General features: G+C 38.3%; 1 protein-coding gene across 1 annotated transcript in view; it reads right to left on the reverse strand.

Moving 5' to 3' along the window:
* SNX25 (sorting nexin 25) overlaps positions 1 to 27206 on the reverse strand; it is an 80758-nt gene that overhangs the window by 11423 nt on the left and 42129 nt on the right. Inside the window, exons 7-11 of the mRNA XM_053940048.1 lie at positions 20560 to 20750; positions 13438 to 13569; positions 11303 to 11578; positions 6419 to 6574; positions 4064 to 4195 (exon numbers count right to left, since the gene is read on the reverse strand). Of these exons, the coding sequence (XP_053796023.1) occupies positions 4064 to 4195; positions 6419 to 6574; positions 11303 to 11578; positions 13438 to 13569; positions 20560 to 20750 (887 nt within the window). The remainder of the gene's footprint in view (positions 1 to 4063; positions 4196 to 6418; positions 6575 to 11302; positions 11579 to 13437; positions 13570 to 20559; positions 20751 to 27206) is intronic.

The following is a 27206-nucleotide window of genomic DNA, read 5'->3' on the forward strand; positions in this document are numbered from 1 at the left end:
GCAAAGCTAAATAATTTTTCTTGAGACAACAGCAGTAGTGTGACCACACTGTTTTTTAAATTGATATAAGAATTGACATAAGAATTTCATCCTTATGTCCTATTAGTAGCAAATTTTTGCTTACTTATTTTGAGGAGACAGCCAAATTGATTATGAAAGACAAATAAGGGAAATGCATAAAATATTTCACTTGCGAATGCTTGTCTTTATATACATGCAAATAATTATAAGGTAATTATAAAATACCACTCCCAGTCTCCTTGAGCAATGTGATAACTTTAAAGCTTTTTAAAAAAAGAATATGTAACTATTCTAATTAGTATAAGAATAAACTTTAAATTCATATAATTATGACACCTTTTCTGAGAAGCCTGTAGAAATCTGACAACACAATGCTATGGATGAATAATTTGACAAGCAACTACATCACCATCATAAAAGCCATGTGGCTGAAATATACCTTCATATTTTTAAGCTATTCAGAGCTGTACATTTATAATATTTCCTGTGATGCATTCCTCATACAGCTGCACAAGGACCAGTGGGAAGCTAAGTCTGAGGCCCAGATTTCACAAATCTCTGTCAAAAAGCTGCAGCAGCACTCAGACAGAATACAAAGCACCAGCCTGAATGCCTGCAAATGTGCCTGGTTCTCAGTGCAGCTATTTGGAGAAGTGCCTATCTCCTGCCAGACTACTGCAGAAATAGATGATTGAACAGCCTCCAAGATGCAGGTCAGAGAGACATGGTGCAGAACAACTGGGATTGTCTGGGACAGTCCCTGCCCTGTCTACCCTGAGCTAGACTGGATCTGTGTTTGTAGGTGACCCACAAACACCTCCTGGCTGTCATTTTTCAATACTGGGCAGTGAGTGCTGAAATTGCTGATTTGAGTCATGCTTATGATTTTCCATGCCAAATTTGTTCCCAGGGCAGGGTGAAAGCACCTTTTCAAAATGGGAGGACTTAGTACTCCTGCTTCAAGCTATGTGCAGAATCCTCTAAATTCCAATTAGTAGATGTAGACACATTATAGCTTTTTTTCAAGTACTCTCAAATACCCTAATACAAATACTGAAAATGTTCAGGATCTTCTTAGGAATGCAAAATTTTTTATCAACTTAGGTGCTTGTGAATTTGTGTTTCCAAATTAAGGAGTAAACTGGAAAACAGAAAACTTGAATGTCAGGAGGTCGTCTAAACCAAGAGATCTAGTCCTCTGCTGTTAGAAGGCACCACCTCATACGATTGCTATCATGAATGAATTCAAACTAGAGAGCAATATTCCTCGGATTCTCCTTTTTGCTAAGGTAAGCAAACAAAATTTGAAAGTGCTTTCAGAACCTCTTTTTGTGGGAGAAGTTCCTCATTCAAATCCCCCCTTCTCAAGGGACACAGCCCAGCACCTGCAAAACGACTGTAACACTTCCTCATCCTCAGTGGAAACTCCCTCCTAATGTGTTCAAAGGCTGCATTTACCCTTGACAGACCTGCAGCCTGCTCAAGACGAGCTGCACATCTGACAAGCCACCAGCATATCTACTTATCCAGCCAAGAGGTGCTCCAAGGGTCAGAGCTAAAGCCCAGACTCCTGCTGAACACCAACCTTGCATGCCAGCGACATCATGACACTGGGCTTCTAATGCTGCTGCCCAAAAAACCATCCAGCTTTTTCTCAACCTTCCTAGCCCTTCTCTAGCCCTGTTTTCAGGTACTGCCTGTACAGGGCTGAGCACTGGGGGAAAATCACTTCCCTGTTCCTGCTGGCCACTCTGTTTCTGATACAGGATGGGATGCATTTGGTCTCTTTGTCCACCTGAGCACACTCCTGGCTCACATTCTGTCAACTAGCAGCCCCAAGTTCTTGTCCACTGAGTAGCTTTTCAGCCACCTCTTGTCCTTCTTGTGGTAACCACAAGAAACATGCAATTTTTTTCACCTTATTCAGATCTACAAACTCAATTCCTTATGAAAGCAATAGATTTTTTTAAAGAGTCATGCTCTGAAACAGTCTTTCTTTGGCCAAGGGAGACAGAATGTCTGTTAAAATATTAAATTATACAAGGCCAAAACCATTAAAGCAAGCAGATCAAGTTAGGTTATTTAACTCTAAGTTATATACCTGTAATGAGGAAGAGACAGTCTCACACAAGTTATCATAGGCCCCTCCATTCTGCATGCTCCTACTGTATTTTTCAACCTCTATGAGTCAGCCAAAACACTGAGTCTCCAAAGTAAGTTTTATCAGAAGTATGAGCTACCAAAAGACACCTAGAGATTATTTACACTGATATTTATTTATTTATTTATAGTTCACACACATAGGTTTAGTATATTTAAATTTCTCAAAACTATGAAGACTGAAAGATTCAAACTAAGAGATTACAAACAAGAGTTTGGACATGTTTGTTTTTTTTTTTTTTCCCAAGACTTAAGTAATTTTTTCTTTTGTGAATTCTCTGTTAACTGATTTAGTGGATCAGTTTAAAAGGTCAATGACTGGCTACTACACTTTCAGTTCAAGATTTATAGCAAAATTTACTTTTACTAAGCTTTTCTGCTAAACAACAGGGCCAAGGTTTTCTCTCTCTAAAATCACAGAGCTATGTTCTGGGATTGGCAACAATGAATTTTGCAGTTACAAAGACAATGTCATCTACTCATGCCCCTGAAATCATCAAGTGCAGCTAGAATATTCCCAAGCAATTAATTAACATAGATAGCTACAACACCCATGTTTTCTCCAGCCTACCCTTTGAAGCACAGACCTGCAAACAGCACAATTTATGCAAGCCTATATTTAATTACCTAATCCAGTACTACTTATAAGTTATAGCTAAGGGAGCAAGCAATTAAAAGCCTCTTCCAACCTCTCTCTAATTTAGCCAAACCACCTTCTCCTCTGATAATGAGAGGGACACTGGACAGTTGTATATGGTTACATTTGTGCAGAAAGCTGCCATTCTGCACCCAGAGTTTACCAGATGTTAAGACCAGGCTTCAAAAGCTACAAATAACTCTTAAGAAGACAACTTAAGAACTTTTCAGTTCTCAACAGTGTCACTTGCAAACAGCATTAAAACAATACCAAATCCAGATGTTTCCACATGGAGAATTCAGTTTTAAAACTGGCACCTTATATTTTTGACCTGTTGGATTTATTTCTTTTACAATGACTTTAACTGTTGACAGACCTATCACTGGCTTGCAAGAGCCTGAGACACAATCAAATAAACTCCACAGCACATAACTCTTTGTTGGAGGAAAAAAGTATCTCAAGAAAACTATTTGTATTCTTTTCAGGGACATTCTCTTAGTGGCACGCAAAGGCAAGGCAGTAGAGACCCAATTCATCTTTAGATCTTCGTAGTGATACTGTCAAGAAGATTACTTATGTATGTCAGCCAACACTGACTACATAACAAGCATTCACTGAATTCCTTTCATGGAACTCAGATAATAGAGAGCCAGGAGATAGTAATATTTTTTGCTTTCATCACAATTTTTTGCATGCATTCTACAATTGTCTGCCCAAATGGAACAGCAAAACAAGACAAAAGAAAAGTAACAACTTCTTCAACTTACAGATATAAAGCACTTTCTTTCCAGGCATTCAAGCCCCTTGAAACTGTACAGCCATTAAATACAATAATGCAAAACCCAGAAAGTATAAGCATTGCATCTTTGAGACACAGCAGACACACAACTGCACCCAAGTGCAATAGCATGGTAATATAGGAAGACAGAGTTCTCATGAAAAACAGTGCCCATAAGATAGCAAATTACTTTACCCAGTGCCAAAACTTGTTTATGTACATGTAGGTAATTTTTTATAACTCCATTGTTATAACCCCAGTGTCTGAGGAATAGAAACTCTCTGTATGCATCATAGTAGCCACTGGGGAAAGAGAAGAGGAGCTCAGAAGAGGTTAGGTTTCTTTCCCCCACAAGTAAATTTTAAGTATAAACAGTTATAAGGAAAGTATCTACACATTTTTCTTCTGCTTTTCATGCAAGTTTGAATAGACTCAGAAGATAAAAAGGCAAAAAAAAAATCCCCTACCTCTCCTGAGACAATGAAGGCTTTCCACATGCCAAGATTCTCACACCACCAATCTGTTCTTGCAATGTGCAGCTGAAGGTCACTGTGCTCTCTCTCCATCAGAGTAATTTCATCCTTCAGCTTAGAAACAATCTGCAGAGAAAAGTTTATTCATTACAATTGGTATGAAAAAGTTTGTGCAGCACACAAGCTTTGTGTCTTTAGGGACACTGTTCTGAAAGAAGAAAAGGTACAAAAGCAGAGTGAGAGCAATTCCTGTGGATTAAAAAAAAACCAAAAAAAACCCAAAAAAAAAACCCCAAAATCACAATCACAAGTGAGGGAATTGATGATACCTCAAACTTCTAGAGCACACAGCAATCTTAAAGGTCAACCCTCACACTAAAATAAAAGCCAAGTTAGAAGTTTGATAAGAATTTGAAATTGTCATTAATGAAGTACACCTTACTAAAGACATCTTTATCATTTTCAGGTATACATCTCATGACTGAAGAACCTGGGAGTAGATTTCATTCCTAGGAATTTCTATGTTAGAAATCACTCAAAGTTATCACTTATTTCATTCTAGTTTTGAGAAGACAATGATTTGTTATTGTGGAAAGCACAAAAAGTAGCTAAACATCCTGCCAGGAGATAGCATGACAAGAGAAGGGGGACATATACATAAGATGTGACATTAGAAACACAGCAAAAGCAGATGACACTTCTCCATTTTTAAATATGCTATACCACTTACCCAAATTTATCAGTTCTATCACTTACACCACAAGTGGCCCATTCTACAGAGCTACAGGAATTCTATCTTATTCAGAATTTTTGTCTCATGTCAGATTTAAAATATTATCTACGTGACAGCTATATAACAGTTTTCTAGCAAATACCTCACCTTCAGGATAATTTTATATTTTACTTTATTTGCTATCAGTGCTGAGACTTCTCTGCAATCCCCTTACATTGACTACAGAAACATTCAATAAATACAGAACAACTGCTAAGTTTTTCTCATAAGTAAACAGCTGTTACATTTACAAACCAAATACTCAGACTTTATAATAGTACTGGATCCATTTTACTATTCTGTTTCAGAGAGGTATCTATTTTCCAAGACCAAGAATATTTTAGAAACAAAAACATACATGGAAAAACCCACTACTTCAGTAGGGGTACAATCCCTGCCTCCCCAAGAACCTAAGTACAGAAAGAATATAGCTATTATAGGAACATAGAACATTCATGTGAATGGACCAATATATAAAGGTTTAGTTATATAGAATCATAGAAGGGCTTGGGTTGGAAGGGGGACACCCCAGAACAGCTGCAAACATCTTCAGTCATCTGCAGTACCCTCTGGCAGAAGGAAGATATGGAAGGGACAGAGGGAATGAAGCTAGCCAGGGTGGCTTCAAATTCTAGTGTCCACATCTTTCTCCTGGAGGTAGCTATACCCAGAGCTGGGGCAGCAGAGAATGAGTGGGATGTCAACTCCTATTCAGACAAGAATCTTTTCACTCACCCTGAGTGAAGGAAAAATGTATAAAGAAGCCAGCCAGGTTCTGAGCAATGACTAAGACCCAGGCACACTTTTGTCATTGCTAGCAGCAGGATTTTAGGAAAATGCCTTGGCTACTTGTTCATCTTACCCACCATCTGCAACCAAATCCCATTACACCTGACATGATGCCCAACTGCATCTGAACAACAGGCCTGTAAAATGAACACAAATAAGTTGGCCCAAGCCACGTGCAAGTCCCTTGCTTCTCCTGAGTATATCCTCAGATTGCTGACCTGTTTGACTTTGCAAAGAGAAAAGGATATTTTTTGTTTGCCCTAGTCCAGAGATTTAAAATTTCGTATCGCTCCAGATTTTTCCTTTGATGACAGCGTGCTTTCTCCTAGCTCCTAATAAAGGAATCAGTCGCTCCTAAAGGTTTGAGGTTTTTGATCCCTCAGCTCTGTCAGAGCTGGTGCTGCAGACGAGGGCGTTGTGCTGTGCCCCTGAGAGGCAGCAGAGGGCACAGGAGCCGAGCCGCGCATCCGCCGCACGGCAGGCAGGGCAAGGGAGAAACACCCCTTGCTACCGACAAGATAGCAAGACCACGGGAGAGTGATCCTTATTCCATGGCCAACAAAGCAATATATATTGCATTCACAAGTTTAGTTACAATAGCTTTTAGATGTGGGGGAAAAAAAAAACAATTAAAACTAAGTTCTGATTTCACCCTCTGTTTATCAAGTTGACTGAAATAACCATCTGACCCATCCAAAATAAATGCAACAACTGGATATTACACAAACATACACATATCCAAAAAAAAAACATCAAATAAAAGAACCGAAGACACTACAGGTTTGTACCTTTTTGTCGGGTTTTGGTGAATTACAAATGGAATTTAGAGCCTGCTTCTTATACTCAAGCTTGTCATTTAGCTGGCGAAGTTTATTTACAGCGTAACTGGCCTGTTCATTAATTCTTGTGCTGCATTCTTCAGTAGCTTCTTCACAACCTTGGCTCTAGGAATAGAGGACAGGGGTAGTTACTACATTAATATGAGAAATGAGGCAGTTATTCATAGAATGACAGAATGGTTTTGGCTGGAAGGGACCTTAAAGATTACAGAGTTCCAGTCTCACTGCCATTGGTATGGACACTTTCCACTAGACCAGACTGGTCAGAGCCCCATCCAGCCTGGCCTTGAACACTGCCAGGGATGGGGCAGGAGATGCATTATTGTTTGCTTCTTGATATAGATGAAAATGTAGGTGTAACAGATATTCCAACCATCAGATCCAACATGAAATGTCAGTCTATTGTAAAAAACCCCAACAGACAAAGCCTTATTATAATTTCTAATACAGTTCTTTGGCAACTCACAGCAACAGTGCAAAAATGACCTTCAAGCTAAGGCTTTAGTGTTAATGACAGGTAAAGTTTGTTTTAAAAGCAAAAACAGCTTAGTAGTCATGATCAATATTCAGAGCCAGATAGAAAAGTAAATACTTAGCACTGAGCTGAAGCATAATGAGAATGGGGTAGCAGGGGACAAAACCAAAAATATTCCGTATTTCTAACAAACATTCCTGCCTCCCACAAACCTTCACAAAACAGATTTGTCATCCTGCAGAACAATCTAAACCAAGTCCTTTAGCTTTCTACACAGATTTTACTGCTGTTTTTAGAAGTGTTAATAAAAATGTGTTAAAAGCACATATGCCTTACCCTAAATTCATAAATCATTTTCATATATTCATTCAGACAAACCAATAGCTTTTTCCATCTTGTGTACTACAGGCTGCTGCAAAAAATAGAAAACTTCACACATTTCAGTGACATTCTCCTTAGCATCTTCTGACATATAGCTCAACCTCCCCCTTCTTACTGTACTTCCCCAAATAGACATGAAGACCTTGAGATCTAGCAAACAGCACTCAGTTTTTACTGCTGCAATGTTCAAAGACCTTTGAGGTCTGTTTGTGACTGAGTATATCTAAATTTATCTGTGAGAAGCTAAGTCTCTTCTCATGAAGAGGGGTTCTACGTTATTTAATGATATTCCAACTAAGTAATCTGTATCCTTATATTACAAAGAAAAAGGTAACAGAAGGAACTCTCATATTCTTGTAAATTCTGTGAGTTTTAGAGGAGACAATCCTGTCATAAATTCCACGGTATCTTATTAAAGAAAGTCTAAGAAGAGATAACAGTAGCAACAATAACTAATCTCCTTAGCATGATCCTCAAACATAATGCAGAAGTCAGGAGTTCTAGGTTGAGAAATCCATGCCCTTTTCTAGCTCTGCATTTGCCTGCTATGTGGCTGAGTAAAAACCCATTAGCTCTATGCCCTCTCCTTTCTTCTCTCTATTCTGCATGGACTTTAAACTCCTAGGGTCAGAAACTTGCCTCCAAGCACGTGTACAGACCTCAGCTCAGAATGTTGTCTTCTGGCACTACAATAATACAAATAATAATAATTAACAATATTGGGTGTTATTTAAAATGTTAATGTAAAAAACCATAAAAAACCCCAAACCTTCCACTTGTTGGGAAGCACGGAGGTAAAGAAGGAATCAAAATGCTATTTTCAGCACAAAAGAATTAGAAGACTTTTCATATGAAGTTCAGTGCTAGCAATCAAAGAATTGCAATCAATTACAAATCAGTGAGGCTGTGCTCCCAGAGGTAGGCTACATGATTTCTGTGTCATTAACTTTTCATACACTTAAAGCAAATACCACTGCTGAATCACTAGGTTTATCACAACAACAACAACAAAAAAAGGTAGAATTACAAGATCAAGTAACCTGTATTCAAAATATCAAATTTAACAAATAAATAACCAGTTCACTCAAAGCTGAGATCATAATTGATTGTGCTGTCTTCCCCTGATTGGTAAGCAAATAATGGCTTCCATTTCTGTGAGTGACGTAGTACACGGATGTCAGTCTTATTTTAGTGATCTGACACATGCAGCACCAATGCAATCACCAGATCCTCTCCTCAAAGTGCTGCATGCCAGCACTGCCTGCTTCTGTATTTCTACCTGCGCTGTTTGTCCAAGCGGAAATACTTGGAGGTTTGTGGTGGTTTGTCCCAGAAACAGAAAGTGGTACCAGACTGGGAAGAAGAAAGAACTTCTTCCACCTGCAGCAGAACCGGCTGTCTGGCTCTTTCCAGATTCCTATCTTGTGACTTGATTTTCTCACATTTAATCACGGCTCATTCTTTTGTCCTCATCTCCTTGAGTGCATGAGATGGCTTTTTATCTATTCAACTGTAGCAGTGAAATTTATAGAAAATTAACACTGTGATGCCCACAGTACCCTAGGAAGTGGGGACATAGACCCAAAACCCAAACTAAACAAAAACCAATCTGTACGTCCTAACAATATGTATTCCTTCAGAAACATCCAATTTCTCAGCTGTCATTTCTGATATATATGGGGAGGGAAAAAACGACAAACTTATTAGCCAGTACTGCATTTTCACCAAAATTTGAAAGAACATAGGAAGTTTCAGAAAGACTCTTATAATTTGTTTTCACCTCAAAGACCCTGAAGCATGGCACAGCACCACAACTGCTCTATTCAAGAGATACTCAAGAAGCACAGTATATACAACTTCGTACTTAATTAGTTGTTAAAAATTAAAAAAAAAAAAAAAACAGCTTTGAATGTTATAAGCAGGCTTGGCAATATATTAGTCTTTAAGGCTTCATGGCTGACACAGACTTCATGTCTGGCCCATACATATCCAAGGACTCAGAGGAAAGACAGATGATTGTCAAAAATCTAACTTTTTGGCAGCTACAGTAGATATTATCATGCACAGTGCAACTAGCCCTAAAGTGTTGTGTCAGTTTCCTCAGAGAAATCATTATCTGTGTTAGACTTTGAAAAAATCATATGAAGAAATTAGAAAGCACAGCATTTAATGCCTCAGGAAGTTCTGGACAAAACTGTTAGGAGCCATTGTGCAAAGCCTCAATGACTGCAAGCACAAGGACACAAAGCCTTTGAAATACCTACTAACATCAACACAGAGCTGAGTTCGTAGTGAGAAAACTAGAAAACACATCTTGAATATTTTATCAATAAAAAGAATATAGGGGAAAACAAACACTGAAAAGATTCATCAAGCTCTAAAAGCACATATTGAAAATAATTTACTTATAACTATTAATCTCTGCAGATTTGCTGATGCGCAAACTACAAAGACTATAACAACTCACCTACAGAAATTAAAGTCATTTAAGGAGTAAATACAAAAAACCCTTAGATTCTGGAAGAATTGTTTCTAAATAGCAGAATGTAGATCAGCACTTCTGGATTCTGCTTATTTGTTTATTTAGATCTGATTTTGGACAAACTGGTACATTTCATTGAGTTCCGAGCAAGTTCACATGTAAAATGAAGACATGCATGCTGATCTGAAGCAGCAGCCTGACTGAAAGAGGCACTCAATAGTCTGAGACTGCTCTTGTCAAAATGTTAATGGATAAACACAACACACAAGTTCCTCTGACATGACTGCTTTAGACAACCCAAGGAAAAAGCCTGCCCCAAGAAGAGTTGCCATTGGCTTATTGCTTATGACATTTTGAATGGTCTGTTTTAGTATTTAGAGTTCTTGTGCCAGATTTATCTTCCAACATAGTCAATTTAGTCAATTAAAAAATAAAAATCACTAAGCTTTTTTTTCTCCTCTTTTGTGCAATTTTGATACCTATTTAGTACCTAGGTATGGTTTCTCGAGGCTGGGATTGAAGGCACTTGAGAAGCTATTTCATGTTCGGACTCAGGTATTTATTATTTCTTATCTATGTTACAGTCTCACTACTTGAGTTTGGCAGCTTTTTCATTAGCAAGGCACAAAATGGCTAACTAACTCTTGTTACAAGGTCTTTTAAAACTAAACTATCCAATTAAGAAATGACACCTAGATTATTTTCCCTTTTAACCCAATAACTGATCCCCTGCAGTCCGCAATGCAGACTTTTCTGTCCAATCATGAAACATCACCCAATCCCATGAAGAAGAAGGAAGATGGTAAAGAAGAACAACTTACCTCTGCCCTAAAACCTCCATCTTGCTTCATATTTATCTCTATATTCTAAAACCCCAAACTCTATGTTTTCCACCCTGTGATATTACAGACTTCTAACCAACTACACATCTGTAATCCCAGTGCTATTAATCAATTTTAAAAGCCTGTTCCACAACCTCAGGTCAAATGCAGTGTTCTCTTGTGGGTCTGTGCTTTTCAGCACAGAAAGTTTAAAATTCTCAGCATCCAGGATTCCAACACCTAGGAAATGCATGGGAGACAGGGACAATGTCTGGGCAGAAATCTATTGATGTTTCAGTGAGAATTTTTTCACTCAAATACATACATTTTTTACTCAATACATACAATTTCATATACAAGGTATGTTTTGCATTCTCTGTTTCTAAGGAGCATAATGAAAGACGTGAAATACAGAAGGATTAGGAATCTGAACTATCTACTTCAACTAAATTAAAATTTAAGTATTCTGTCATTTTGTACCATTTTATTTCAAAGAGCATGTAAGCAAACAAGTCTTTCCAGATGAAACTACAGGAGTGATGATATTTATAAATAAATGAGTAAAATAGAGTAGTCCAAAGCTCAAGGACAGAAGATGCTACTACATTCTTTTCTCAGGACAGTCTCTCAGATCACTTTAAATAACAGTGAAAGAAATTGTCTGTGTGACTCACCACTTCATCTTTGTCCTCAGGAGTTAGCTGAGCAGAACTTCTTTCTTCCTCCTGCTTGACTGATCTCTCATATAAATCACTGACAATGAATGAGGGGTAGTATCTGTCCTTTAGAGTTTCATAAACATCTGCCTGTATTCTGTAGAATACTTCAGTGCCTTTATTTCCCACAAGACTTTGCTGTATTTCCTTATAAAGGGATTTTTCCACAGGTATTTCTCTGCTTTCCACAAAAAAATTCTGGTAAATTTCACTCACCAGTTGAGGTATTTCAGCCTAGGAAGCAAGGGAAAGGGAGGGAGAAAAGAATAATGAAAAGATATTGAAAATATCAAGATGACTCAGGACCCAGGTGCACAATTTGAAGGATAATCAAGCTAATTTCCTATCCAAATGTATGAGAAGACATCTGTAAACCTCTTACTGAGATCAAGCATGCTGCCTGCCTGTGCACCTCTGCTAAGCAATCCATTTTACAAGTATGAATATTTGTTAAGTGAAGAAACAGCTGTGCCTGAAATTGCCAGAGCTTCCGCACCCACTCTTTTAAATCCATGTTCCAAAAGCTGGCATTGAAAGGAAGAAAAGTGCTAGAGCAACAGTGTGGTCACCATTTTAAATTCAGATGGGAAAGCTCAGCTGTATCAGCCCTCCTGTCTTCTGCTGAATAGAATCAATTCACTTTATACATGATTATAATTCATTTGCAGAAGGGGAAAAAAAATATGCAAGAAGAGGAAAAAAAGCACAATTGAAGAGACATTTACCAGTACAGGAGGCTGAGTATTTTTACTGAGCACAGTAAAGTGCACAGGATTGAACTTTGCATTAATGAACAGGAAAGAGAGAACATAATGCAGCCCAGCCCATGATCAGCTCCCTAAATTACCATCTCCCTAAACTGGACAGAATTGAAAAAGGTTTATCCACTCCCTCAGAATGGCACAATGTTCTTACCTGCCTTATCTGACAATACTACAGCCACATGAGTGCAGGACACTACCTTTTTGCAAGCTGCCCTGTAGTGGCAGATATATCCATACCCATATGTACATACATATTGTTTTGAACAGGAAGACAAAAACCAGAGCTGAGAGGTCATAAAGTGATTTATAGTACCTTTTCCAGTCATGAGAAGTTTGCAAATCAGAACTGATTTACAGAACTCTCTTCACAGTGCCTGACAAACCGTTTTTATCAACACTCTCTAGCTTGAGTTGGTTGGTAGTCATGTCTTCAGACTGTATTAATGGTTCTCTACTCATACTCTACAATTTGTCTCTCTGTTTACAGGATACTTTGTTTTCCAAATGACTGGAATAAGAGCAATAAAATTACAGTGAAAAAGAAGTTAACTGATAATCAATTATCAAATCTGTATTTCATGCTAGCGTGAATTCTGAAGGTTTAATTGCTTCCCCCCAAAAATCCACCACACCAGTCATGAACAGCAAATTTGTCCTCTACAAATTCTTCCTCTGCACCATTACTTCAGGGTACTTGTTGCAATTTTAAGTGATATTCCCTATCCTTGTTTCAGGGTTCTAATTGCTACTTTATTTTAGCCAAAATTACAATATAGCATTGTTTCTTCTCTCCATCAGTAGGGTGGCATTCCTGGAGAAACTTAGCTGTTACAGTTTAGGGAAAGGTCTTTTAAAGCAACACCCCTGTTCGAAAAAGATTTTAAGAACATAGATACACACAATTTCATTATTTTGGATTGAACAGGCTATCTGTAATTGGCAAGATGAGCCACTTATGTACAGACTATCCAACTAGAGTGTGCTTCTAGGTTTTATGTGAACTGATACAACTAAAGCCTGCATGCTTTACTGAATGTTTTTTCTCTGGTGGAGGGGGAAATAATTCTACTACTTTTGCATATCAAGTATTCCTTTTAACAGATGTTGTTACACCATCCAACAATAAATCATCATCACAACAGCCCACAAATTTTAATTGCAATATTATCCTCAAATACTGACATGAAGCAGTTAAAAAAATCCCAAATTGCTTAGAACCCATCCTATGCTATTGGTATTTCAAAAAGATAAAGACATTTCCTAACATCAAGACCACAACAAACAGTGTCATCAATGTACAAAGCCATACAGGCTTGCAACTTCTTCCACCTTGTTAGCATTCTTCAGATTCTCCACAGATTCCCAGAAGCCGATCAAAGCCATCTTGTCCATCCTCTCCATGTAGATCCGGAAGTGCTCTCGGTATGAAGGGTTGGCCAAAATTTCGTCAAACTGAAGAATCTGAAGAAGGGAAAACTAAGAATAAAAACTGGGAAAATGCCTAATTCTAACTCCTTTCCTTATAGGGAAAATCTTTTCACCATGCATCCCACAATCGTGGGATTCAACTACACAGACCTCCTACAGTAATAGTTTTGCTTCATTAAGAAAAAAATGAGAGTTTTAAGTACTTAGGAGATAAATTCATCATGCTTCTATCAGATAGTAAATACCTCCACATCTTTCTGATCAGGATACATTTCAAGGGCCTAAGATGACATTTCAAGTCACTCATTAAATGCTATTGTCAAAAATGTAACTTCCAATGTTCCTGCAAAGCAGAGGAGCTGAGCTGAAAGCTAAATGATCTGCTCTTTACTTGTTTCAAACACCAGCAGTTTCCATACCACAGCCTACAGAGCTTTCAGATGTATCTCAATTATTCCCAGAGACACAGAGAAAGATGGAATACCTTGGCTGCCAGGGCATTTGGTGGCCAGTTTCCACTGTTATTAAAAAACATCTATCAGAAACACAGTCAGGAACAATTATGTCCTGTGATATAATGCTCAGGACTTTTCCTGAGTGAGGAGGGTGTACATCAGGCAGTAAAGAAAATGAAACAGACTTCCTGTACCCATGCAGATGCTGCAGCCATTAAAGAAGTTGCATTAAAAAGCCATTATCACTTCATTATTCTCTACTGTTTTTGTGAATCCAGGCCTTTTCTGTGAGACAAACACTTGAAAACAAAACACTTCTCTGGCAAAATGATCAAAATTTCCCTTACTGAACAAAATGAATAACCTTGTCTTTCTCTGAAAAATAGGACCAATATTCCAAATACCTCAATAAAACCAAGCAACCTTTTCTCTCCAACTCTTCAGTGTTGCAGCTGAACCAGTTTTCATGTTGCTTATTTAGTGCCATTACTTTTATCACCTAGAACCCAAACACACTACCCAGAGTAGTCTGAATTTCTTTCTTTGTTTCTCACAGGCACCAACCAACTCACACCTTTTTCTTTGAAAAGAAAAGAAGGCCCTTAAGCACTGGGGCTAATGAGTCTTCCTATGACTTTGCATTTTATAGCAAAGTTTATCTGGTATAGAGCAAGATGTGAACTCTGAGATTGAGGCATTAATAATTTTTCTAAAATGGGTTTTCTGATACCTAATAATAATAATAATACAATTTTAGTCAGCAGCAGAATACCTCCCTCTCTGGGAAGACTGCTCGTTTTCCTAAATCTAGCACCTGTGCAACTCTACAACCAAGTTATACTTAGGAAAAACAGTTTCCTTGTCTCAAGCTACACGTGAGGAAACCATCTACATGGGCACATAAACAATTATTGGCACAAAATCAGTGCCTTAACAAACCAAGCTAAATTTGGTTCTTTAACAACTGCAATCACCTATGTTTTGCCTGAAACAGCTCCCCCAAATTTTGGGCAGTGTTTAAGTAAATTATATTTGTCTCATATGAAATGCCCATTTACATCTTTAAACTTCCCCTGTGATAATCATGTGCTATTCTTCTCTTTGTCCTTTACCATACCAATATCTTCTGGACATGACTTAGCTTTAAAACTATTTAGATATATGAATATCTGCCTTTAAAAGTTCACTCTATAAACCTCAGTGAAAAAGCAGAGAGCACCTTGTTCAAGCTAAGCTTAATACAGAAATGGCAATCAGGTTGTCAAAAAGAACAACACAAACATGGCAATTTAAAGGCCAGTCTGTGATTTTGCCTCATTACTGTGCATCATCATATTTTCTATTCAATCATTCTACCAGAGACAATGATTTAAAATACAAGTGTAAGAGGGTCTTCTAGCCCCTTGAACAGATGTTTTCCCCATCTCAGGGACTGTCAGCTGTGTAAATAATAGCAGAGTTAATAAATCACAACATGGGGCATGTGCTGTCACTTCTTGAGTGAGAGGTCACCTTGGTCTCTATATTTCTATTATCCAAGCCATACCCACTCTGGCTGCCAGCAAGGAGGGTAACTAACAAACAAACCCCTCTCAGAAGGAACTGGGGCTAAGTGCTGCTGCAGGGAGCAAGGCAAGTGCAGCCATCTCTCCCACCTAACAAAGGATCCATTGCACCAGTGCCCCGTGGTAATCAAAGCAGTGAAACCTAGCAACAGTGTTACACAAATCTCCCAATAGATAACCTTGCAAACTAAACCAAATAAATTAATGGGCAGAAAAGCTTATTCTCTTGCAGAAATGAGACCTTTCAAACTTTTTCTTGATTTTTCTTTAAGACTGGAGTATTCTGGAATTATTAAATATGTTACCAGTCCTATACTAAAAACATTATGTTACTGCTGCAATGCCAACAATGGCAGATAAGAGGATTTCAGTTTTGAGGTGAAAAGTCATAAAATGTATGTGTGCTGGTTTTGGCTAGGGTAAAGTTAACATTCTTAAGAAGCTGGCAGGGGCTATGTTTTAGATTTGTGCTAAACACAAGGCTGATAACATAGAGATGCTTTTGTTATTGCTAAGCAGAGCTTACACAGAGCCAAGGCCTTTTTCACTTTTGGTACTGCCACACTGGGGAGCAGACTGGGGGTGTGTGGGAGACTGGGAGGAGACACAGCCAGGACAGGTGACCCCAACTGACCAAAGGGATGTTCCAGACCCTATGGCATCATGCTCAGTATCTAAAGTGGGGGGGACATGATGGCATTTGTCTTCCCAAGTCACTGTTACGTGTGATGGGGCCCTGCTCTCCTGGGGATGGCTGAACACCTGCCTGCCCATGGGAAGCAGGGAATTCATTCCTTGTTTCGCTTTGTTTGTGTGTGTGGCTTTTGCTTTCCCTATTAAACTGTATCTCAGCCCATGCGTTTTCTAGGTTTTACCCTTCTGATTCTCTCCCTGATCCTGCTGGTGGGGAATGAGCAAGTGGCTGTGTGGGGCTTGGCTGCTGTCTGGGGTGAAACCGCAACAGTTCTTTTTGGCACCTAGCTCTTCTGTGGATTTCCTTCCTTTCAGGCGTTATAGAAGAAGTTCTGCAGTAATTTGTAATAGTCAGCAAAAGATCATTTTATGATTCAGTATCACCATGGATTAGAGCACAAAACTCTAAGCTATGTTGGCACATACACAGGCATTAGGGCATTTGTACACCCTCAAATCTAATATCCAGTTAGCAGATATAATCTTAGAATTATCAGCCTCCACAGCAACCCTTCAAATCCTGTTAATTCAAGAGCAGCTTCCAGGTTTGGAAAAACCAGAAGCTTTAGTGTTGCCACATCAATTCCCTGCTTCAATAGGCATGTAACTTATATATCACAGCTGGTCACAGGCTCTGCCTAAGATGAGGAAAGGGTCAGGTTTTTCTATTTTTTCTTAAGTGGGGTGCTTTAACCAGCATCCCTAGCATGTGCCCACAGGAGAGACTTGTCCCCGGCTCTGCAGAGCAGACACTTGGTCTTGTTAAATCCCTAAAGACAGTCACAACCTCTCTCTGGACAGGAACATAGAACAAATAGGTAATTTAGGACTGCACAGGCACTAGGCACAGATTAGATGCACTGTACTGTATTTCTTTGCAACATACCAGAGTCCCATTCACTATAACCACATTGACCTATTATGAATAGCCCAAATAAAGCTGGTAAAGCACTGCACATGGTTGGGATGAGCAGCATATGGGTCACTAGAGGAAATTTTCTTCTGGGATAACAGGATACAGTCAGATTGCAAAACTTCTGGTTGCTGCTTTGGGTTTTTTCCTTTTTTTTTTTTTTTATTGGAGAAGGCAGGAATAAGTGGAATGTAAAAACCAGTACTGATAAATATCTTTTTCCAAGCTGTATTTTAAACCCCCTTAACTAATGTTTTTTTTCCACAGATTGATTAAAATTAAAGCCTGTATTTATCTTGTTATGTTTTAAAAAGAGGCAAGTCATCAGAAGACTATCTCTGTCACATCAATGTAAATGAAATGCAATTATTATTTAAGTATCAGAAGTATATACTAACCATATAAGGTACCTGACTATTTTACTGCACATACACTAATGTAGAATAGTCTTAATATTCCCTAAATTCTGTACCATGATGTATCCTGACCTAATATGATCTTACAATCTGAAGCTCAGAAATCACTGTGAAAATCTGGTAAGTCACCAGTTAAATCAATATCTATCCACAGATGCAGTGGAAGCAAGATCTTCTGCAGGAGTTTCATCTTAGTCCTCATCATCTGGATTTTGAACATGAGCTTGTTCCACCTCAAAATACACTCAGATGGTTTCCTTGCTATTTCACACCTAATTCAGGGTCAGATCCCCACAGCCCCTCCTAGAAGCCATGATCCACAAAATAGCCCCACTAAGATGCTGTGACTCCATATGTCAAATCTAACAGATGAGGGGATGTGGCTGTTGTGCTCAGCACAAGAGAGGAAAAAAAGTATTCACTGGATAAACACAGACAAAAAGAATCCAACTAATTATTGCAGTACTGTGCAGGCACAGTTCCTAGGAAAAAGGACTAAAACAGCACTGACTATAAAGGGATGCTTTATATATTACACTTACTCAAACTGTGTTTTCTCCAAAAACAAATCTAACATCGTGGGCAGAGTTTAAATCAGGATCAGAGGTAATGACAGAATTCAGATTCAGACAGTAGCTGTGGTTTGTTTGTCTGTTTGCTTACAAGCATTGGATTATAATTCACATATTTAGGATTTCCCTAGAGAACCTAGATTCAGGAAAATTAGGTGAGTGAAACATGTACAAAATCAAATGAACAAAAATCACAAGACTACATAATCAAACAGAACACTGAGAGCTCCAAATAATCCATCTCCATATATAAGCCCATAACCAGAATATGCATAAAAAACATTTTACCAGCAATGCCATTACTCCCCTACTACTGCAGTCAAGAAAAAGCTTTCTATAGGATGCATAAGTGAAATCAAAATACAAGTTTAATTCACTAGTCAACTCTTTGTTCAACTAGTACCAAAAATTCCCCAAAGTTAATAATGTATTCAAGCTCCTACATTGCACTTTAAATATTAATTTAAAACACCATCAGTAAATGCCCATTTCTGACCTATTTCATGCAAGTTGAAGAAAGGAAGGCAAATATACAGATTCTTCTACAAAAGCTAGTTCTGCAGTTTAGATGCTACCTTAACAGAAAAGCTGGTACAACCATACTATAATGAGTCTAAGGGTAACAAGCTGCAACCTAATATAGCTTATCTACTAAATCCCAAACAATGCCTTTCCCTTTTGCTTAGAAAAGAGCCTGAGTGTTCAGTCAATACTGCCCAAATGGGGGAGGCCAACATCCAAAATAACACCAGCTGCCTTGAAATAAGAACCCAGACTGCAGCTAAAACAGTGTTAGAAGATGATGAGAAGAGGCAACAGTGAAGAAAGATTGATTCCTCAGCTAAGCATTTTTCTGTGCTCAAAATGGGACAGCATGGCCTCCATCTCTCAAGCAGCCTCCTGCAGCTTATTTCCTGGCAATGGGGAATCAGGGACAAGAGAAGGGAGAAGCAGTTTTCCTATTTTCTATACTGACATAACTTTAGAGGAGTTCTAGGGCTTCATCAAAACATCAAAAGCTCACAAGCAAAACTGCCTCAGATCCCACTGTTTACACCATCACCACAACAAATGCCTGTGCAAGAAGTCATTATTGCTATTAATAGTACCATTAACTCAATATTGAGCTGCTCACTGGTATATTTGCAGGATATAACCCCAGGTCAGCAACTCCCACTAAAAAACCCATTGGTCCATGAAACATGCAATGTCAACTTCAGGAATTCCTTTGATTTTAATTACAAAATTATATTTTATTATATTCCTGACCAGTGCCTGCCCCTATCAAGTGCATCTTCACTATTGGACTCCATTCTTGAACAATCATATGTCCCCATGTATCTATCCAAAAATGTTGGTAACGTCTCAACAGGCATCCAAAGTGGCATCATTGGCTCATGCAGTGCTGCCACATGCTCCCATCTCTCTTTTTCTCCTTGGCACCACTTGCTGCACTCAACTTCAGGAAAGAGATCAGGACTGTCTTGGCACAGTCCATGACACACCATCTGAAATCATGCTTTAAGGACAAGTGGGGAGTAGTGTATCATTGTGATTCAGACCTTAGTCAAGAAAAAACAAAATTCAAAAAGTAGGAACTATTTCTCCATTATTCTACTTCTTCTAAAATGCTACTAAGTTACAATTATTATAAGGCCATAATGAAAATTAAAGATCCCTGCAGGAAGAGATAAGCTATCTCCTACCTACATGAAAAACATAAAATCTTTTCACATTTGAATACATCAGCTACTGTTCTCTGCCCAAATGGAACAGAACAGATTACAAAAGAAGTCACTAAATTTTTTAAAGATTTGCAAGGCTAAGTAGTCATTTTATTTTTGTAGATGCTGGCCAACACAATAGTTGCTTCTAATTCCAGACTACAGTGGTATTGAAAAGTAGCATTCAGTCACAGCAGCTTTACCAGAGTTTTTCTGCAACAACTGCCCTGCGCTTTGTCAAATACCTCCTTCCCTAAGTGTTGACTTTTGAATAATTCAGTACCTTCAAAACCCACATATATTTCCTAAGGTAAATGTAACGAAGGCCAAAGACATATTGCACATATGTTGGCAGTCTTTTATTTGAAAGCAACTTGCTACTTTCACAAAAGCTGCTACCATGTCCTTATTAACTCTCTATAGGTGGTAAGTCTAAAAAAATCACAAGCAAGTATTGTGCTTACAAGCAAGTATTATGGCAACTTCACAACCCTTTGTGAAGTTTCACATTGCACAATGTTCCAAGCTGAGCAATTAACATGTCTTTTTGGGTACTTCAGTAATCTTTTCCCAAGGTAAATAAACCAAGCATCAATTAATTTGTACTCGACTCCTGGGGGAAGGGAGGGATTAACGACAGTGAGGTAACATACTCAGAAAGACCTTCCGACAATGCCATTTATACCTTCTGACTTGGAGGGCCATCGCCTTCATCAGAAATGCCATCTTCCTGCTGATCATAAGCAGGCCCTCCCAGGAGCCTTATTCTCTTCTCACATTGCTTCTTTGCCACTGTCAGCTGATTAATATACCTCTTCACATTGCGAGCCCTTAGGAGGTCAGCTTTCATTGCTGCAGTTTCTTTTCCTTTTGAATCTAAGGATAAAGCAAATCAGAGGCAGTATTTTACAACAGGAAAACATCATTGTACCATTGCTTCTGTGAAAAGCAAATCAGAGATAGTATTTTATGACATGAAAATATTGTACCACTGCTTCTGTGACCTGTCTGATCAAAACATCTGTCATCTATGAATCAAAACATCTGTCATCCATTCTCATCAGTACAGACACTGGCAAGTTTGTATTTGAAACAGAATGATGATTTTGAAACATTCTGCAATTGTAACTCAACGGTTTACACAAAAAAGTTGAGGAAAAAAATCCTTATTCAAATGCATAGCAAAAACCAACCCCTCCAGCTCTCTTTTCACAGTTTGTTAGAGGACACGGGATGTACATTTATCAGATGGCATTAAGGAAATTACCTACAGCCATAGCAAATGATAACACATGGAGCTGATAGCTTATATACCTTATTGAACATAACACTGACTGCCTGGAGTCACGAGGGACTGGGCTCTCTTCCCCCCCAGCCCAGTGTGACACATTCCCACACATCTGATTTGCAAACCCAAACTTGTGCCTGATGTGAACAGCATATCATACAATATCCCCTCCAGACAACTGACCAAAGTTCATTCAAAATGGTCAGATGACTAAGAAAAAAAATCTTATAATGCCACATCAACACTGCACAGTACTGTTAAAAAGTAAAGTAATGTGAAGATGACAGTCAGCTAAATAAGATTTAGTAATAGCCAGTGTAATGGTTATGCATTCTACATTCCATCCTCTTCAGCTAATTACCACGGTCTAAAAAAAGGAGCAGCAGATATAAAACCCTGTTGTGTGGAAATCATGTTTAATATCTGCAGGATGCAACTGATTCACATTTATACACTGGTTTTATTTTCCTCTTGCTCAGTGATAACACTCATGCTTTTTTGGGCTGCAGCTATTACTCAGTAGCAAAGTACTTGGCTTTTACTTGGCTCTGGATTATCTGATTGCTCAGGGATAAATAGTAAAGATCTACTATGTTTTCAAACTATTAAATGCTAGATCATGTAGATAAAAACAGCATTTGATTTTTACAGGAGCTGCTGTTAAGAAACAGCTACCTAGTTAGGTTTGTGAATGCACACACAGCAAAAAGGAAATCTCTCAGAAATTATTTTAAATCCCTATTTTAAGCAAGTTTCTAATACATTATGGCAACTTCTCATTTTACAACTGTTTTTACCCTTCTACTTCCCCTTCAAAGCCACACATAAGTATTGCATGCAACTTGTCTTTTACATACTGAAGGACAACTCAAGGTACATGGAGCTCCCTGAAGTTCGACACATAACTGAGTGCAAATATTCTCCCATTATCTTTGCCCATATTTTTAATCTCACTTGATTTGCTTTATGTATTTATGTTGGTAGGGATGCTTCCTGATACAAATGCCCTTAGTATTTTAATGGATTAAGTATCATTTGCATCTGAGCTGCCATATAACAGGGAACTAAAGAGATGATACTCACTGAAACAAATGATAAAATTACAAAAAAAAAAAAAGAAAAAGGCCATCTGTTTTTCTGGTATGTTATCTCCACAGGGAAGTCAACAGAGCATTTAATTTAGTGTTTCAGTTCCCTAAACAGAAGTACTAGTATTAATGAGAGAAAAGGAAAGGAAAAGACCTTAAGGACAGAACAATGCTCTCCCCAAACCAAAACATTTACAGCTATTACAAACATAGGAACAGAAATTTAAAGTGAAGATTAAACCCCAACCTTTTCCCTGCTGCACTTGACTCTAAGATGATTTTTTACAAGTTATCAATTCTTTCAATAGTTTAAATGTTTTGAGCTCAAAATGCATACTTGAAATCCCACACTTTTGAAAACCCACTAACAGTACGTGATTCTTTAGCCTTCTTAAAACAAAAGTACTCTTCTTGATGGGAACAAGGCATTCTTGAAGGGTTTTCAAAGTACGCATGTCTACTTCACCTGAAATCTTATCCTGTGACTGCAGCAGGCCTCCAGGAGAGATTAATGAGCCCACCACTTCCAGTGATTATTTCCTGTCTTAACAGAGATACTTCAAAAACATTTACCTCAGCTCTTCATATCCAAAAGGAGCCACTCCACCCAAGCATCACTCAGAGCAGTTACAAAGATCACACTGCCAGCCTGTTTCTGCTCCATCGATAAACAGGACTAGTCACCGTGAAAGCCTGGCAGTGACGTCCTTCACAAATAAACAAGAGGCTGATGAAAAGCAGAGCAGCACAGAATGTGCCTGATGTGCTACAGTGCAGGAAAGACAGCATGGAAGTGTGGATTAACACTAACACTGAGCATCACTTCGCTCTTCCAAATTACAAAAGATAAGCTAGCAAAAATCAGGAGGAGCATTTTCAGCTCAACTGGAAAAGGTTAGGTGGATCACGGGTTTTCTCCAAACCTTTTTGCTTTTGAGATTTTAGAGATTTTCACACCTAAACTGCTCTGCTTTTGTTATATTAAGCACTATTGAAACAATATTTTAAGTTATAAAGACTTGTCTTTTTAATATATTCTTGTCTGATTCCACAATCACCAAAATACCAAGACAGAATTAAGAGTGATTTTCATTGGAGTGATACTCTATTTCTGAGTATCAGAAAGATGATGTTCATTATATTCAGGTATCACTGCATAAACCAAATAAAACCAGAAAGGCACAAAAGGAAAGGCTTTCATGTATTCACACCCAGCAAGTTTCAATAAATGGAAAATAAGTAGATTTCTGCTACTAAGATACTGCTTCACCACAATGTAACAGGGAGAAAAAAGCATCCTTTGAGTAATATTTTTTTAAACTAGTAACAACTTTGCAGTTTGGGTATTTCTCTAAAAAATATTATTAAAAACAAACAAAAATCACTCCTTATCAGCAAGACAAGAAACATGCTACTTTGGGATTTCCTCCCCACAAGCCGTATACACTTTATGAACAGCAGAGCAGAGCCTCCGTCTCCAAAGGAGGCTTTTACTAACTTCCTCCAAAATAATGTGTCTTTTACTAACTTCCTCCAAAATAATTCTCCTTATCTAGGGAAATTTTGACAGGACATGCACTGCCATGGAGGAACTTTGAATCCCAAAAGGGTCCTGTGCACCTCTCCCAAAGGCAACCAAAAGCAATTAGTACCAAAAGCAGAATTTCAAACTCTGCTTATCAATCCACAGTTGTAGATAATTCAATTTGCACCAAACATTAAAATAGAAATGGTCCAAATGAGCTCAAACTTACCACGCAATCAAAGCTGTTACCTGCACAAATTGTTTTATTCTATGCATTTTTGCACATCTGCAGTAATTTCTGACAAAGCTTCCACACTGTCTTCTAAATAATTCATAAATATCTTGACTTGAGCTAAGCTAGAAGTGTATCCCCAGAAGCATATCCTAGAGCCCACCAAAATGATTTCTGAAAAATGATTTCTCACACTAGTTTTCTTTCCTCTTCTTTATTTTTTCCTATGGTGGCTTTGCTACTTGAGCAGGTTTATATCTATTAAATACATCAAACTGAAGTACATATTCACATCATCCATTTTTAAGTCAGAAAATGGGGCCTTCCAAATTGTCATGCCAAAAAATGTCACACAAATTTTATTACCCTTAAGCACACTGGAGGGTACACAAAAGCAATGTACATTTGCTTAAAGCAGAAACTTAATTGTATTTTAGACATGCATGATCTGTCCCCTCTCTTAGCCATACCAGCAGAAGGCAGAGATTTCTCACTTCACCTACAAAGTTATATATGGCAAAAGCATGAATAAAACAAAAAATTACAAGTTCTTGTTCCTTTATAGCTTCAGTAACTACAGATCCATGACACCTGGCAGCACATACAACAGTACTGACCAACCCTCCCTGTCAGTGAAGGAGCAACACAGATGCTCCCCCATCACAAGCTTTTTTGCAAGATTTTTTCCAAGAGACAGGTTAAGCACATACAGAACCTCCTAAATGCCATGCTTAATATTTAAGTAGTGAACATCAGTTTAACATTTTTGTGTAAGCAGTAATTGGAATCTTACATACAACTTGAAAGTCTTTATAGACCTCCTCCAAATCTTAGAAACCTTGAATTACAAGTTTAAAAAACCTATGTAGGCCTGGAAAAGCATTTATTCAACTCTGTGAGAGCAGAAGGACCTTTAAGAATAGCACACACTGTTCTTCTATTGCCCAACGTCCAAGGAAAGGATCTTGGGCAGCTCTTCTCTGGTCTCACAAGAGACTGAGAAAAAGAAGTGTTAAATCCCAACCACTTCTACAGACAGGTCTGGGGAAAGGGACTTACAGGGAGACCACGGACAAATTTGGCCCTGATCATTAGCAATGCATCGTACAACACAGCCTCCCATTCACAGCCACAGCTGAGAAAAATAAAAAGTCAAGTGGCAGTAAGGTAAATCTGAGCCTGGGAGTCAGTATGTACTGACAGTAAAATTACATCCACCACAGAGAGCCTCTATCTGCAGGTCCTTGCATCCCCTTTGGTCACATCCATCTGACCAGTCAGCCTCTTCCACTGAACAGCATCTTTCCAGCTGAGAGATGCATTACCATCACTAGCAGACACAAAGGATCTCAGGAATAGAAAGAAAAACTTCCTTTACAAAGCTGATTTGAAAATCACAAATAAAAGCAAATAAATGTACCACAGACTCTGTAGCCTTTACCCTCATCCACATGGATTCTCTCCACACTTACTGCTTGAGCATGACGTGCAGGCACAATGTCAGCTCTTTAAGCCTTGCCAGAAAACTGTGCAAAAATAATTGTGTGTGAATGTTTATTCCTGTGTGGAGGATGCAGATCAGGGGGAGGAATCTTAATACAGTTTTGACATAATTGAGTTACATGGCATCTGTAATCTGCTGGAACACACAAGTATCCATTTTACTTCACTTTAAATTATCATCTTGACAAAACCCACACATCACAACCCACATAACTAAGCTAGCCTGCAGCCCCAGCATTTTTTTTTCTTTTTAAAGTCCCTTTTTACAGCTGAACATTCAAGTCTCTTTCAGAACCACAGCACCTGAGAGGCCTGCCCACAGCCAGTTCTGTTTCTGTGCCACTTGTCAGCTTTGCTTATAAAAGCAAATATCTAGACACACAGTGGGAAGGCTCAGCAGGAGAAATCTTCTGCTGCAACACAGCAGATCTCTCCACACAGAAATGGCTGCTTATTCGATCTGTCTCACAATCCCTGCTTGAAAAGGAGCAGTTTTCTCAACAGGGCTGCTCTGGGGTCGATTACACTGTAGTGTCTGAAAAACAGTCCCATCCAGTCATCCAAGGGTGGTTTCCAGTCATGTTGTGAAGTCATGTGTAAGGTGGAGAGCATAGAAAATTAAAAGGCAAATCAAACAAATCCCTTTACAAAAAATCCTTAAAAAAAAAAATCTGTTGAGAGACTTGCTCTGTGTTGCCCTAAGACAAAATACATGCATTTTTGGGGTTTGTTTTAAACAGCAGCTAGTAAAAGAGAACCTTGCTAAAATTCTGGTAGGATCCTGTAATACAATATCAGTATGAGAAGAAACAAAAATGTGCCTGTTAAAGTTAGAACCAGTGTATTTAAGCAGCTTCCTATTCATGTTACAGCAAATATCAAGTCATTATAGCAACTTACTTTTGTTGCTATTTCCCAACTGGTGTTTTTGAAACCTTTTCTTTACAAAAATTAAGTTTCTTGCTTCTAGAAACTTGCATATTGTCTGTCATTCATGCTCTAATGCCCAATCCAGGTATTTGTTCTTTTACAAACTGCTTTAATAGATCAAAATGCAGTAAACATTTTCAGATAAGCATTTAGAGTCCTTCAAAATCTTTAGCAGATAAGATAGATTTTTGTAAAAAAAATAAAACAACAAACAACTAAAATACTTAAAATTTAGCATAAATTTTAATTGGTTCAGTATTTAGAATGAATCCATATCAAAAGGAAAGACGAGGAGAGTTGTTTATAGTTAAAGGTGTAGAAAGATGTGATTCTTTTAACCATAGCACATGTGACTCTAGAGAGGGGTACCATCTGAAAATACCAACCAGAAGAAAAACCAAACACAAATTAAGCAAACAAAGAAAAACAACAAAACTACCACCAAAACCAAGCTGCCTCCTACAGTCACTGCTTGAGTGATCATGACCATTTTGGAAGAAGATACACAGGAAGACACTGGTTAGAAAAGTGAAGTAAGGCAGATACATGCACACACCAGATTCTGTGCTTTTGTGCCAGTGTAAATGAGAGAAGTGCAGTGTCAGAATGCAAGGTAACAGCTTCTATTTACAGTGGCCTGCACTGCTCCAAAATACACTATCTACACCTCTAGAAACAATAATGCTGTGTTATAGTTGTTATTCAAATTTAGCAATGGCCAAAAGCAATTCTCCCAGCCATGGAATTTTTATCATCCACCCACAAC

This window comes from Vidua chalybeata, chromosome 4, assembly GCF_026979565.1.
Source record: "Vidua chalybeata isolate OUT-0048 chromosome 4, bVidCha1 merged haplotype, whole genome shotgun sequence".
NCBI classification, from domain to species: domain Eukaryota; kingdom Metazoa; phylum Chordata; class Aves; order Passeriformes; family Viduidae; genus Vidua; species Vidua chalybeata.